At 37.6% G+C, this 12,767-nt stretch overlaps 1 protein-coding gene across 4 annotated transcripts; it reads right to left on the bottom strand.

The window, feature by feature from the left end:
* Positions 1-4,219: 4,219 nt before the first annotated feature.
* On the bottom strand, positions 4,220-12,710 carry ZNF770 (zinc finger protein 770). Of its 4 annotated transcripts, none has more exons than XM_028495761.2 (3): positions 12,611-12,707; positions 9,528-9,567; positions 4,220-8,669 (listed from the first exon to the last, which is right to left on the bottom strand). In XM_028495761.2, the coding sequence occupies exon 3, from the start codon at positions 8,611-8,613 to the stop codon at positions 6,535-6,537; it is 2,079 nt and encodes a 692-aa protein (XP_028351562.1). In that variant the 5' UTR covers positions 8,614-8,669; positions 9,528-9,567; positions 12,611-12,707; the 3' UTR covers positions 4,220-6,534. The 4 variants fall into 4 exon arrangements, with proteins under 4 accessions (XP_028351562.1, XP_028351563.1, XP_007121550.2 ...); XM_028495762.2 differs by having other exon boundaries at positions 12,583-12,690; XM_007121488.4 differs by lacking the exon at positions 9,528-9,567 and having other exon boundaries at positions 12,611-12,710.
* Positions 12,711-12,767: the final 57 nt, after the last annotated feature.

Genomic DNA, 12,767 nt, shown 5'->3' with positions numbered 1-12,767 from the left:
AAACTGGTAACATGGTTGCCTCTAGGGAAGAGGAACTCGGGGAGGGGAGAACAGGAGCAAGGGAAGTCTTATTTTACATTTTACACCCTTTGGAAACTTTTGAATTTTGTAACATCTATAGCCCATTTGAAAATAAACAGTTGTGAAGGAAAAAACAAAAAAGTGTCTGTAGATATAGAAATTAAATGTGGAATCCTTTTTACCTTCTACTTGCTATTGTATAAAGTTAATTTATAGAGCTAAAGATGAAAATTTGCATGATCCTAATTTTAAATGCAACAGATTTTGAATACATAAAGTATCTAATTACACTTTATTTACAAATGGAGTCTATACAACAAGAGGTAAAATACGATTTCCGGAGAGCTTTTATGATGAATCTTGAAAGGTAGATAAGATTTTGATAATCAAAAACATCAGGGACAATATTTCTAGTATAGTCATAGCACAGATAAAGCCATGAAAGCAGGTCATACTGGGAGAATGTTGGGAGTGAGCCATCAGGCTTAACATGTCAAAACCTTAAAAGCTAGAGAAAGGAGACTGTATTTATTGTGGAAGGCAATGGGAAACCACTGATTGGAAATCTACTTTTGGAAGATGACTTTTCAGTAGTTTGTTAGATGGGTTGGAATAGGTAAAGTGGGGATGGGAATACCAGTTGGGAGACTATTGCAAATCTAAAGCAAAAATAACATGGCCTAAATTTGGGTTCTGGCAGTAAAATTGAAGAGGAAGGAATAAGCATGGAAGACACTGAAAAAACAGAGTAAAGAGAAATTCATCTTAAGCAGTTGAAAGAATAGTGGAACCCTGTACCAGCAGAGAAGACAGAAGGAAGTAGATTTTAAAAGGAAAAGATAGTTCCAATATATAGAGACACAGTCTGAGGTAGCAGGAGGAGATCTGGGCAGTGATGAGCAATTTATTTGCCAATTAACATTTATTAAATTTGTAATTTACCTTATGATTTTGTGGCCAAGAGGATATTAAGCCAATAAGGTCCAGATCATATGTGGATCTAATTATATGAAAGGTTCTAATTTATAATACCTAGGAGATTTCTGGAAAAATGCAGTATCATAATCTTTCTCCTTCTCTCTCTCTCAAACTCTCCCTCTCTTCTCTTCATATCACTTCTCTTAGCCAAGTTTTTGAATGATGGTTTTGGACATCCTAAAATTATAATATGTTCATTTTATAACTTTTATTTTACAAGCTTTCTGTAATGAGTTTTGTAAGTAAGGAAGGGAGAAAGCAAAGAAACCAGGTAATCAAGAAAGAAGAGTTTCAAAACACAAGATTGTCAATAGTGTCAAACGCTTCAAAGAAATCTAAAAGGACAAGAACTTCAAAAAGTCCATGGGTTTGGAAATTAGGAGACCATTGGTGACCATTATCAGTTTGTTGTAGTAAGAAAAAGAAAATTTAATTCAAATTGATTTTAAAGTAAAGGAAATCTATAGGTATAAATAAAGTCTAGAGATAAATTAGGCTTCAGGCAGTTGATCAGGCTTCCAGCTCCATTCTTTTGGCACTGCACCCCCTACTCCTCCCACCCTACTCTGCTTTGTGGTTTTTGGTACGCGGGCCTCTCACTGTTGTGGCCTCTCCCGTTTCGGAGCACAGGCTCCGGACGCGCAGGCTCAGCGGCCATGGCTCACGGGTCCAGCCGCTCCGCAGCATGTGGGATCTTCCCGGACCGGGGCACGAACCCGTGTCCCCTGCATCGGCAGGCAGACTCTCAACCACTGCGCCACCAGGGAAGCCCTGCTTTGTGTTTTGACTTCAACCCCAGACTAGCATTCTTCATGGTACCTAAACGGAGAAAACTTCTCCACACTCACTTCTTCTTCATCAATCACTGAAATAAGTACAAGGTTTCACTCTGATCAGATCAAGTCAGGTCGGTTCTTCAAGGCCAATTACTGTAAAGTATAACAGTAACCAAAATAATAGGTAAAACTAAAGTTATTTGGCCCAACTGCTATCTCTTTTTAAGCTTGGTGCAGTGGAAATTTTGATTGCCTATCCATTCCTCCCTTCTTTCCAAATGTAACTTCAAATTTGACCAGTATTTGTATTATCTTCAGGCAACCTTGTGCTTGAAGGAAGTAGGCTGAGGTCCAGGTCCAGCTCCACATAATTCTATCTCCTTTGTCACTGGTTGGTTCAGGAATGTGGCTGTGAAGCAATTCTGTCAGGTAAGAGAGGTAATGTTCACTGTAGACTTCGAGGAAACTTATCTTTGCTCTTGGGGGAGTTTCTGGGTCTCTCATTCGCTCACTGTCCCACCCTCCCCCCATGAAGGAAGCATGCAGCCCTAATTGCAAACAAAGCATCCTAAAACCATAAGGAAAATAACCTTGTCATTGTGAAAGGCAGAGCAGATGGAAGAAACCAGAGTCAACTATATGATTTAACAACCCTAGGGTTTATCTAGTCGCTGGACTTCAAGTCGTATAAGCCAATAAGGTCCCCATTCCAAGAAGCAGTTTGAGTCAGGCATTCTGCTACTTGCAGCCAAAACCATCATAACTGAATAAGGAACACAAGAAATCTTCTTTAAGGAACCAATGAGAGGGAAAAACTAAAAACACCAGAAAAAAGAAGGGACTAATGATGAAGCTCCCAGGAGAAAGAGAGCAAGGAAAAGCTAGCTTCCGAAAAGTGGAAGAACATTATTATTCTGAGATACGTGAGAAAAGTAAGGAGTAAAGACAGACATTTTTGAGTGAAGAGGAGGGAAGTTTAGAAAGTTTTGGATTGGCTTTGATCTCAACATCTTAGAAGGCAAACTCATTCCAAGAATGAATGAAAGGCTCTAAATGAAATTATAGATTTACAGAGAAGGTAAGAGTTTGTAATAATGACTCCATTTCTTCCTTTATACATTCAGTATATATTTGAGGATGTAAAAACATTACAGATACTGCTTTATACTTTATGTATAAAACATAAAATAATGCATTCTCTTGTTTTCCAGAAACATGTAGTTTAGCTCAATGGTTCTCATAGTTTCAATACAGCAATAACAGCTAACCTGTATAAATGCAAATTTTCAGGCCCAACTCCAAATATTGAATCAGAAACTCTGAGGGTGTAGCTCAGCAATCTACGCTTTTAACAAGCCCTCTAGATGCTTCTAGTGCACACTAAAGTTTGAAAACCACTAGTCAACAGTGAGGATTAACAGAGTTATGAACAAAAAGCAGCGGGAGCACAGGGAATAGAGTGCTAGGGTAAATCAAAAAGGCTTCCAGAGGAAGCAGTGTTTAAGCTCAAACTTCAAAGAATGAATACAAGTTAGCCGGTATAGATGCAAAGTATTACATGTTCCATATTGTTTAATAACACCATTGTACCACTTTTCTTTTTCAGTTATCTTTTTTCCTCTAATAGCATTTTGTTCTCTAATAGAATAATGCTAATAGAATTCTAGCAGTTAGCCCTGAAATTCTAAGCCCTTCTAACTGTGGCAATAGGAGAAATCTCAACAAGAAAGGAATTAAATGTTTCCTTTCACTGCTTCTAAAGAGCAGATATTCTGCATGAAACAGCCCTTGACAATTCACTTCTAACGAAGGATTCTTATAAGATATGCAGACTTCAAACACTGGGGGTCTCCCTTAAAAATGTCTCTAATTCTTATTGGTTATCTCACATAACGTAAATTGAAATGTTTTCTGCAAATTAAACACTTTAGTTTTCTTCCATAATCATGGACTAAAAACAAATAAAACCTGGCTCAACTAAATCTCTTCTTTGAATACAGTATGAGAGTTTGTATCTAATCTAAATTAATACTACATAGATAAGATGGAAGCGGGAATAACAAGAATATGTATTGGAGGAACTAATTTTGTTTCTTTAGTACAAATCTGGAGAGGGAGGCCAAAGAGGAAGATAAATGGATAAGCAGATAGATCACGTGACATGCAATGGAGTTAACATATCCATTTGTAGGTTATAAGGAGCTATTAAAGAAACTTAACATGAACAAGGAAGTAAACGATTAACTATCCATGTAGAAAGCTGAGAAGGTAGAAGGTAGACTGGAGCGGGCCCAGGAAAGTGTTTGATCAGTACCTTGTTCCTGTATTATGTGATTTTCCGTTTTAAAATAGTTCAAACTGTGTAATTTGAAACTTTATTTTTTAAATATTCTAAAATTTGAATTTTTCAATAATAACCATCTACTTTCCTTCAACACACATTTTGTCCTAATAGGCCCTACTGCAGTACAAAACAAGAAACAATAATTTCACTAACTCAGTCAAACTACTTCAGTAAATAATCATGCTACAGCCTGGAATTGCCCAAACAAAAATTCTTCTAATTTTCTTTACAGATATTTAAAAGTTTATTTTTTTCAGAAAACCAAAGCAGTTGATTCAACAATAATAACAGTTCTAGCATGCAGCAAGTCATCATTTAACATCTAATGTTTAAACTTATCATGGATGTATACAGTTTATCATGGATGTATACAGTTTATTTTCATTCCTATAAAGTTTCCACAGCTTGTAGTGATAATAAAAGTAAATAAGTATTTTGTTACAGGTACTTCAAATAGCACTACAGTACCTCTTCCACAAAATTTTTACAATATTCCAACTTTCAATATGAAACAGCTTAAAAAGGCATGGGCCAAAAAAAAATGTATAGTAGTATCACTTAGGCAAATAAAGTCTAATAATCATACAAGCACAACACTGTTAGGATTCTCCTGTTAGGGTTGGGAAAGGAGTATGTGAGACATTTACTTCAAACAAAATTACATAAATAGCTTAGGAAAATTCCTAAATATATAATTTCAGACATATTAAAGAAAAAAACCCTTGAACCTTTATTCTTGGAAAACATGAACTAGTTATTCCTTGCTTTTATGTAATGGATGTGTTCTTAAAAAGTTCTGTGTAAAGCAAATTCTATAAAACATCACCTTGCTTGCACTGGAGGAACATATCTCAAAGAAACATAAGAGAAATTATTCTTTAAAACACATGATTCTCCTGCACATTTGTACATCGTTGGGCTTTTATCTGTACTGTTAAGTTTAATCTCTATGAATTAAACCCAAGTGTCTCAAAATTCACTTGTAAAAGCAGCAGACTGACTTCTCCCCCCGCCCCACAAAGACAATTCTTACAGTACAATGTAAAATTGTTCCTTTATCCATTCTCAGTAGAGGGCTTGTCACTACATATATCTGAGAGTGCTAGGATAAATACCCACCTGTTCTTTTCACCTTAGAAAGATAATGGTTATTTTCTCTTATTGCTAGGAAATATCATTCTTAAAGATTTTATTTAAAATGGCAAATGTGAAGGACAATGTGTGATTACAAGCCTTTTACAGTTTGATTAAATATTCCCCAAATCATGACAGTACTGTTTAGAATGATACTCTCAATTCCATAAGCATTTTATTCCTATACGGGATTACCTTACTAATTAAAATAACAATTTACTAATGATCAAAATAACATTCTTTAGCATTAGAATCTTCCAAAAAACAGGAATAAAAACTAGAACTAGACCTAGTCACTGCCGTTTGATCAAACTTAATAGAATATTTAGTTTAGTCATAGGACCACTCAAAGAGGTATTAAAAGAAAGTTTTGCTAAGGTAAATGTAAGTCTTATGGAGATGCAGATCTAGAGGTGAGTCTTAAGTCTACAACTACTGCTATCAATCATTAATAAGCATGTAGATGAATTGCATTCATTCCCCTGAAAAGATGACACTGCATACTTATCATCAAAAAGATTATGGCACTTGAACATTATTCCTGATAAGTAAACATGGTAAATGTATAGAGGTGCATCCTAGCTTCTCTGCTACTTTTACATTTTGGGGGTAAAGATAACAGCAGGCTGGGCAAAAAAACAATTCAAATCACCTATAGAGTAGGAGGGGAAGCTACCAGAGTCCTAAGAATAAACAGCTTGGAAAAGAACAATGAAAATAATGCTATTATTTTCTCATCCACTTTCACTTTTATTGCCTTTATATTTTTCAGCTTATAAGAAAAAATTCTGCAATGGAATTTGAACCATAGGTGTAAAATACATGAAATAATATAGTGGGGCTATCTGTAGTGGCCAAAAACCAATTTTTGCCTCGCAGTCTTTTGAGCATATATAAAAGGAGATGGCGTGTCTTAAGGAATAATTCCTTTCAAAATGAGGCTGAATTATTTGTACCACATCATGGATTTACAACATTTTCAATACAGCCAAAGTATATGTTAAAATAAAACACATACTTGCTTTATGGCATCAAATCATGTTCTTCCCCCTAAAAATTAATTTGGCTGTTCCTAAAATGTATTACATTTCTATGTATCTTACCTCTGACTATGCAGACAAGCAACTGCCTATGAAATCATTCAATCTAATGCAGGCCTTTTGATAAAAATACATTATAAATGATACAGGCTAAAGAGCAAGGTCACCAGAAAGACCACACATGTGTTAGTGGGTCTGTCAATTACATAGCTGAATTTAAGACAACCATTTTCTCTTGTGGTCATTCCTTAAAGTGAGTAAGTTGATGTCTCTTCCAGTGAGGAGCCTGTCGGAATGTCTTGCCACAAACTGAGCATTCGAATGGCTTCTGCCCTGCATGAATTAGATAGTGTCTTTCCAGTTTAGATGGGGATCTAAAACTTTTAGAACAAACACTGCATTGGTAAAGAAGGCCATCGTTCCTCTCGGTACGCCCTGAATAACTAAAACAATGACTATGATGGCTCTGCTCTGATTCCAGAAGTGCACTAGAGAGACAGGGCTGCCTGTTCCTATAGGGGGTACCAAGAATGAAATCCTCTGATTCTGCCTTAACTTTTATTTCTGTTTGATCTGACTCTGAGACCTCGTATTTTTGAAAACCAAGAGTCTGACATTGTTGGGAAGCACTATAGTTAACATTATCACCTTGATGAATGAAAAGTTTGTTCAAATTTTCCAATTCTACTTGGCAAAGAGATTTTCTATATGGAATCTTATCAATATGAGTTAATTTATGTCTTTTCAAGTGAGCTGACTGTCTAAAAGATTTTCCACAAACATTACAGCCAAAAGGCCTCTGTCCAGTATGAATTAAATAGTGTCTTTGTAGTTTAGATACAGAAGGAAACACTTTCTCACATTTGTCACAAGGACACATCTTATGTCCAGTATAGATGTTTTCATTTGTAACTGAAAAACCACACTGAAGCACTTCACAGTTTTCAAAGAATTCCTCACCTGATGAACCATAGATAGATACATCTTTATTATTCACAGAATTATCCATAGTTAACATGTCCTCTGGTGTAAGAATACCTTTTACGTTTTTTCCCATATTTTGGCTCTGGAAGTGCTTTTGCCAAGAAAATGGCAAAGTCAACGTTTTCTTCTTTTTATTGCCAACTGTCTTATATGTTCCATGCTTGCCAAGAGAACCCATAAATGTTCTCTGGGTTTGTTCAGGGTTCTGCTCACCAGAAATAAGATCACAATTTTTCAAGAAACTGTTTTTAAATACTTTTTTCTCAGATCGAAAATTATCTAATTTTTTACCCCCAGCACGTTTAAGCTTAGCCAAGATTTTTTTAACAATGGCTTTATAGTTGTAGCTTCTTTTGAGCCTGCTTGGAATTTTGCCACTTCTGGCAGGAAAACACTTGTGTCCATTGAGAATCTGCTCTGATTCAAAACATTCTTCACACTCTGGACACTGAAAAGGGACAATATAAATAGAGTGGACATCAAGTTGATTATTCTCCTCAGATTCACGTAAATCACCATTTTCAAAACTATCCTGCTTTGCATTTAATTTATTAGGCAGGGGGCCTGATTCTGGACTCTTCACCTTTAATGAAAGAGTCTGAAAAGTCTTATTCCTGGCATGGATTTGTTTATGCTTCAGAAGTTTGCTTTGAATCTTAAATCCTTTTTGACAAAAACAACATTGAAAAGGTCTTTCCTCTGAATGTGTGAGTTGGTGGATTTTTAAGTGAGTTGACTGTCGAAAAGATTTACTGCACAGGACACATTTAAAAGGCCTCTGACCAGTATGAATAAGTGCATGCCTATCAAGTTTTGACTGTGATGGGAACAGCTTGCCACAGATTGTACATGCGTGAATATTCTTTTTTTTCTTTGTAGGGCTGTGTGTAGGATCAGACTTGGAGCATGGGTGTAATGCCCATCTCTCCTCTGTGGTAAGAGCATGATACATTCCATACACTGGCTTTTCTTGCTTGGCCTCCAGAAGTCTTCTGACCTGTTTAACATCATTCTGGTAAGTTTCATTGTGAAGCTGTTGGTGCTTCACAAATGTCTTCAGATTCTTAAAGTGGCGTGGACAAATACTACATTTAAAAGGCAGATTATGAGTTAGTTGATGTCTTTCCAGATGAACTAGTTGTCTAAAGGTTTTATGACACACATCACATTCAAATGGCTTTTGACCAGTATGAATGAGATAATGCCTAGCTAATTTTGAGGGTGTTTCAAAATGCTTGAAGCAAATATTGCAAATATATGGCCTGTTTCTAGGTAGTTTGTTGGCTACTACACACTGTTGAATCTTTAGCATTTTAAAATTGTTTTCAGCCATCATATTCTTCAGTGATATACTCTGATGAGCTCCATAGTGTTCTTACACTCCACAGATGTCTAAAAATTAAAAATAAAAATGTATTAATTAAAAATTACTTATTCATATGAAAAGAAATAATTTAAGCTGTTCTTTGGCTAAAGGTATTAAAGGCAATAGGGAACCTCAACATTCCCTGTGTTTAAAAGTAAGTTAATACCATTTTAGATACTCTAGAATCATTAAACTAATTTCACTCATACAGAGAAATGAGGAGTCTTTAAAAGAAATACTTTAAAATGTATATAATTTTAAGCTATATTTCTAATTAATTGAGATGATACATTAAAAGGGGACTGAGTTGAATTTCTTAACATTAAATAGATCTTTTAATTCCAATTTTCCTCGTCCACTATTAAGTAGATTTGTCATTTTTCAAAAATTGGGCTAGAAAGATAAAGAGTGTAAGAAATAAAATACAATACTAAAAATAAGACATATCTGCATTCAATTATAGCATACCTTGGACATGATCTGAGAATGGAATGTTTTAGTTATCAAAATTCTTAGCCACATCATTAGCAATATTTACTCTCAGTTACTTCTTTGGACCAACAAAGATAACAACCGGGAGAAAATGTCCCACAACACCTGGATTCTAGTCCTGGATTTGCCATCATATGAACTTGGTGGCAAGAAGAAGGAAATATAGATTCCTCATCTCTAAATCAGGGAAAATGCCTCCTGGTCTGCCTACCACATTGAGTTGTTGTGAGAATCAATGGAGATAATGCACCTAAATGTGTTGGAAAACTGAAGCAATGTATAAATGTAAGGTATTATTTAGCTCAACACTAATCAAATTTAAAAACTTTATCCTTATCCACTTAATATCATTTTTAGGGTTTCTAACAAAGAGATAAACAAACTAAACGTACAGTTCTTTTTATTTCTCCTTTCCACTTTGTTGTAGAAGTCCTAAAAGACAAGTACAGAGGCAATAAGTTTGACACATTGGCTACTTATATACTTATCTACGGCTAAGTAATTGAAAGTCTGAGCGTAGTTTACTTTTCAGGCAGTAGAATAAAAAGGTCATTTTGGTCTCAGTTAATATAAAGATAAAGATACTTTCCCTAATATATCTCTGTAGGACACATGCAAAAGCTTACCAGGAACTTTCACAACCATTTTATACCCTATCTTCTCCTAACTGAAAAGCCAATTTTCTTCTCATCCTTCTTCTTTGACTGCATTTTCCTTAAATAAGGAAGGCAGAGATTTAAAAAAGCTGTTCCAGCTCTCTCATTCTAATGTTGTATCTTCTAGTTGAGGTCAGAGAGTTGATAAATCTACCAGAAACTCAGTGTTCTTTTGTCAGATGATTTAGTGAATATGCAACATATATGCTGTGTGCTATTATCTATTTTCTCCTAGAAGACACCTTAAACACAAAATCACAAACACACCCACTGTGGTTCTCTTCAGGAATCTGATTTAAAAACAGAAAAAAAAATTCATTTATTGAGCAAATTATCTTCTAGTTGTTTTATCATAGTGTTTTTCAAACTGCATGTCACTATCCATTAGTGGATTGCACAGTCACTTTAGTGGGTCATGATCAGCATTTTTGTTTAACAGAGTAGAAAATATCAGATTGCATAACATATGGTAAGGATAAATACTGTTTTGTGAAACTTCTATAGGAAGAGGTAAAAAACTGTGAAACCTGTTCCTGGCATATCTCTTTACACACTAGACAGAGGAACCTACAACAAATCAATCACTTTATTCAAAGTGGCCAAGTAATCTATTAAGTAAGATTGGGGCCCATAGGATGAGACAGGATTACTAAGGATTATTAATTTTCTTCAACTGACCCATATAACCTCAAAATATTTACCAGAAAAATCTAATTAGAGGCCAAAGGTAATATGCCACACAAATAAATAAAATAATCTGACTGCAAGCCACTATATTAATTTATAAAATACACCATATAACCCAGATATCCACGCTAGCAACAATCAGCTGTTGATGCTATTACTATGCACTTTCACAACACTGAGTTAGAGAAATTACAGGTGAATGGCCTCCAAATCCCTAAAATGCTAACACAGCAGCAGTTATGAGGATTAAAATTAAGTGAATTGCCAAGAACTTGGCAATTTATTTAATTCCCGTCAGGCAAAATCAGGTGTTGCGGTGTCAATTAGGACAGTGAGCCAAACTGCAAGTAATAATCAAGTCTTTATTCACTTACTGCGACAGTGCAAGCAAGAGGCTAAAAAAGTACTGGTTCCCCAGTGGTCGATTAAATGGAACAACACTAGATGAGGGTTAGGTGGATGCAATGCACACAATCATCTCTCTGCAAAGGAGGCTGGAACAAAAGGTTTCTGCCTCTTTATGGACCTGTGGGCCAGGGGAGGAGGAAGGAAGAGCTACAAGTGGAATGGTCCTGAGTCAAAATGGAGAAAAGTACCTCAGTCAAGGCTGCCCCCTCCAACTTCCCTCTCTCTGCAATAAGGAGGTATTGGTGGAGGCACCTGGGAAGTACCTCGGCCAAGGCCCTCAGAATCGAAGTACCTGAGCCAGGAATGCAATACAGTATGTGCATGGCTAGTGGGAGGGAAGGGGTGAGTCCTTGACTGCAACTCCCTCCAGAAAACTGCAGTGCACTGGCCATGCACAAGTCTGGTGTGGCAAGAGCAGCTTCCCCCGAAGAGGCCAGGCAGGCAAAGCCACGCAATTGTCTATGGTCGGGCCTGAAAGATCACACACAGGATTCTGGCCTGCAGCCAGGCTCCTCAGCTCCTATTGTGTATTTCTTCTTTCCTTTAATAGTTTCTTTGGAACAACTGAAAAAGATCCCACACTAGAACCACACACATGACAACCATTTCCGATTATAACAGGAATTGACTACCTATAGTTACTGTGCCAAAAAGAAACTATGGCTTATCAACTAACACTAGCACTAAGACCGGATACTATTGTCAGTTGCGTCCACACCATGTGGGAAAGCACTTACTGGAAGCCCTATATTGTTAGAATCACTGGTGGCAAGCAGTGATCTCATCTGCTATTTATAAGTGACAGCTAAGGGATCCCCAAGCTCCAAATGCAGTCCCACGCGTACTTAAGCATATGCACAGTAATTTGATAGAACTTCAAATCCCACTTCTGATTTCTCTGTTCTCAAATGACTTTTTTGTCGGTAATATTTCAAAAACAAATCCAACAGCGTATAATTTTTCCTATGTTAAAGTGAAAATAAAAGATGGTAAATCTCAACGGGTCAACCCCAAGATTATCCTGACAACAGCAAGATACACAGTTGTAAAACTGTGAAAACCCATCTCAAAAAATTCCAACGATACTTCAAGGCCGAAAGCCTGTTGGTTTTCCAGTCTTCACGAACACCATTAAAACGAGGTGAGGATATCACAAAAGTAAACGAACAAGAAACACGAGAACTGAGAGAAAGAGAACTTTCAGTTACGGAATAACCTCTGGCGACATTTATCACAGCCTTTCCCTCTCTGTAGCTTCTTCTGCCCCACTTCCCCCGGCCCCTTCTCTTGACCTTGAACCCTCACATCTTCCTCTCATTGGGATTGCACAGGACACAGACCCTGACAACTGGCCCTCGCCCTAATTGCCCACAACCAGTAAGCACCTAGGAGTCAAGCCAGTCCAGAGACTGCAAAATCCCAAACCAGGGAAGGAAAGGCAAGAGTGAAAACTGCTTTGGCCACAGAGAGGGGGAAGAATGCCACATGTGATACGACCCACTGCAGGGGAAAGTATCGTTTTCTGCAATTCCTCTCAGAGATTCCCGCTCCCCATGAGCTGCAGTCAGGAGGCGGGGAAGTGGGAAAAGCAAAGGAGATGAGGTCGTGGAGTCCCCGTTCTGGGTCCCCGGGCACCTTGGAGGGACCGAGGCAGGCCCGACCTTTCCCGGGGTGGGGGGGTCGCTCCACCTCACACCTGGGTTCTTGAAATCCTCCTCACGCACCTGGAGCTGGCACGGGCCCGCGAGCCGCGCATCTCAAGGCCCAGGAGCCGCGAAGGCAGCGCGCACACGTCCTCAGGGCCGGCGCGGCGACGGGCTGAGTGCGCAGGCGCGGAGCTCGGGAGCGCCGCCGGACGCGGTCCGACTGGAAACAGGCTCC

Source organism: Physeter macrocephalus, chromosome 11 (genome assembly GCF_002837175.3).
Source record: "Physeter macrocephalus isolate SW-GA chromosome 11, ASM283717v5, whole genome shotgun sequence".
NCBI lineage: Eukaryota > Metazoa > Chordata > Mammalia > Artiodactyla > Physeteridae > Physeter > Physeter macrocephalus.
Note: the sequence above shows the minus strand (reverse complement) of the source record. Positions and strands in the feature narration are given on the sequence as shown.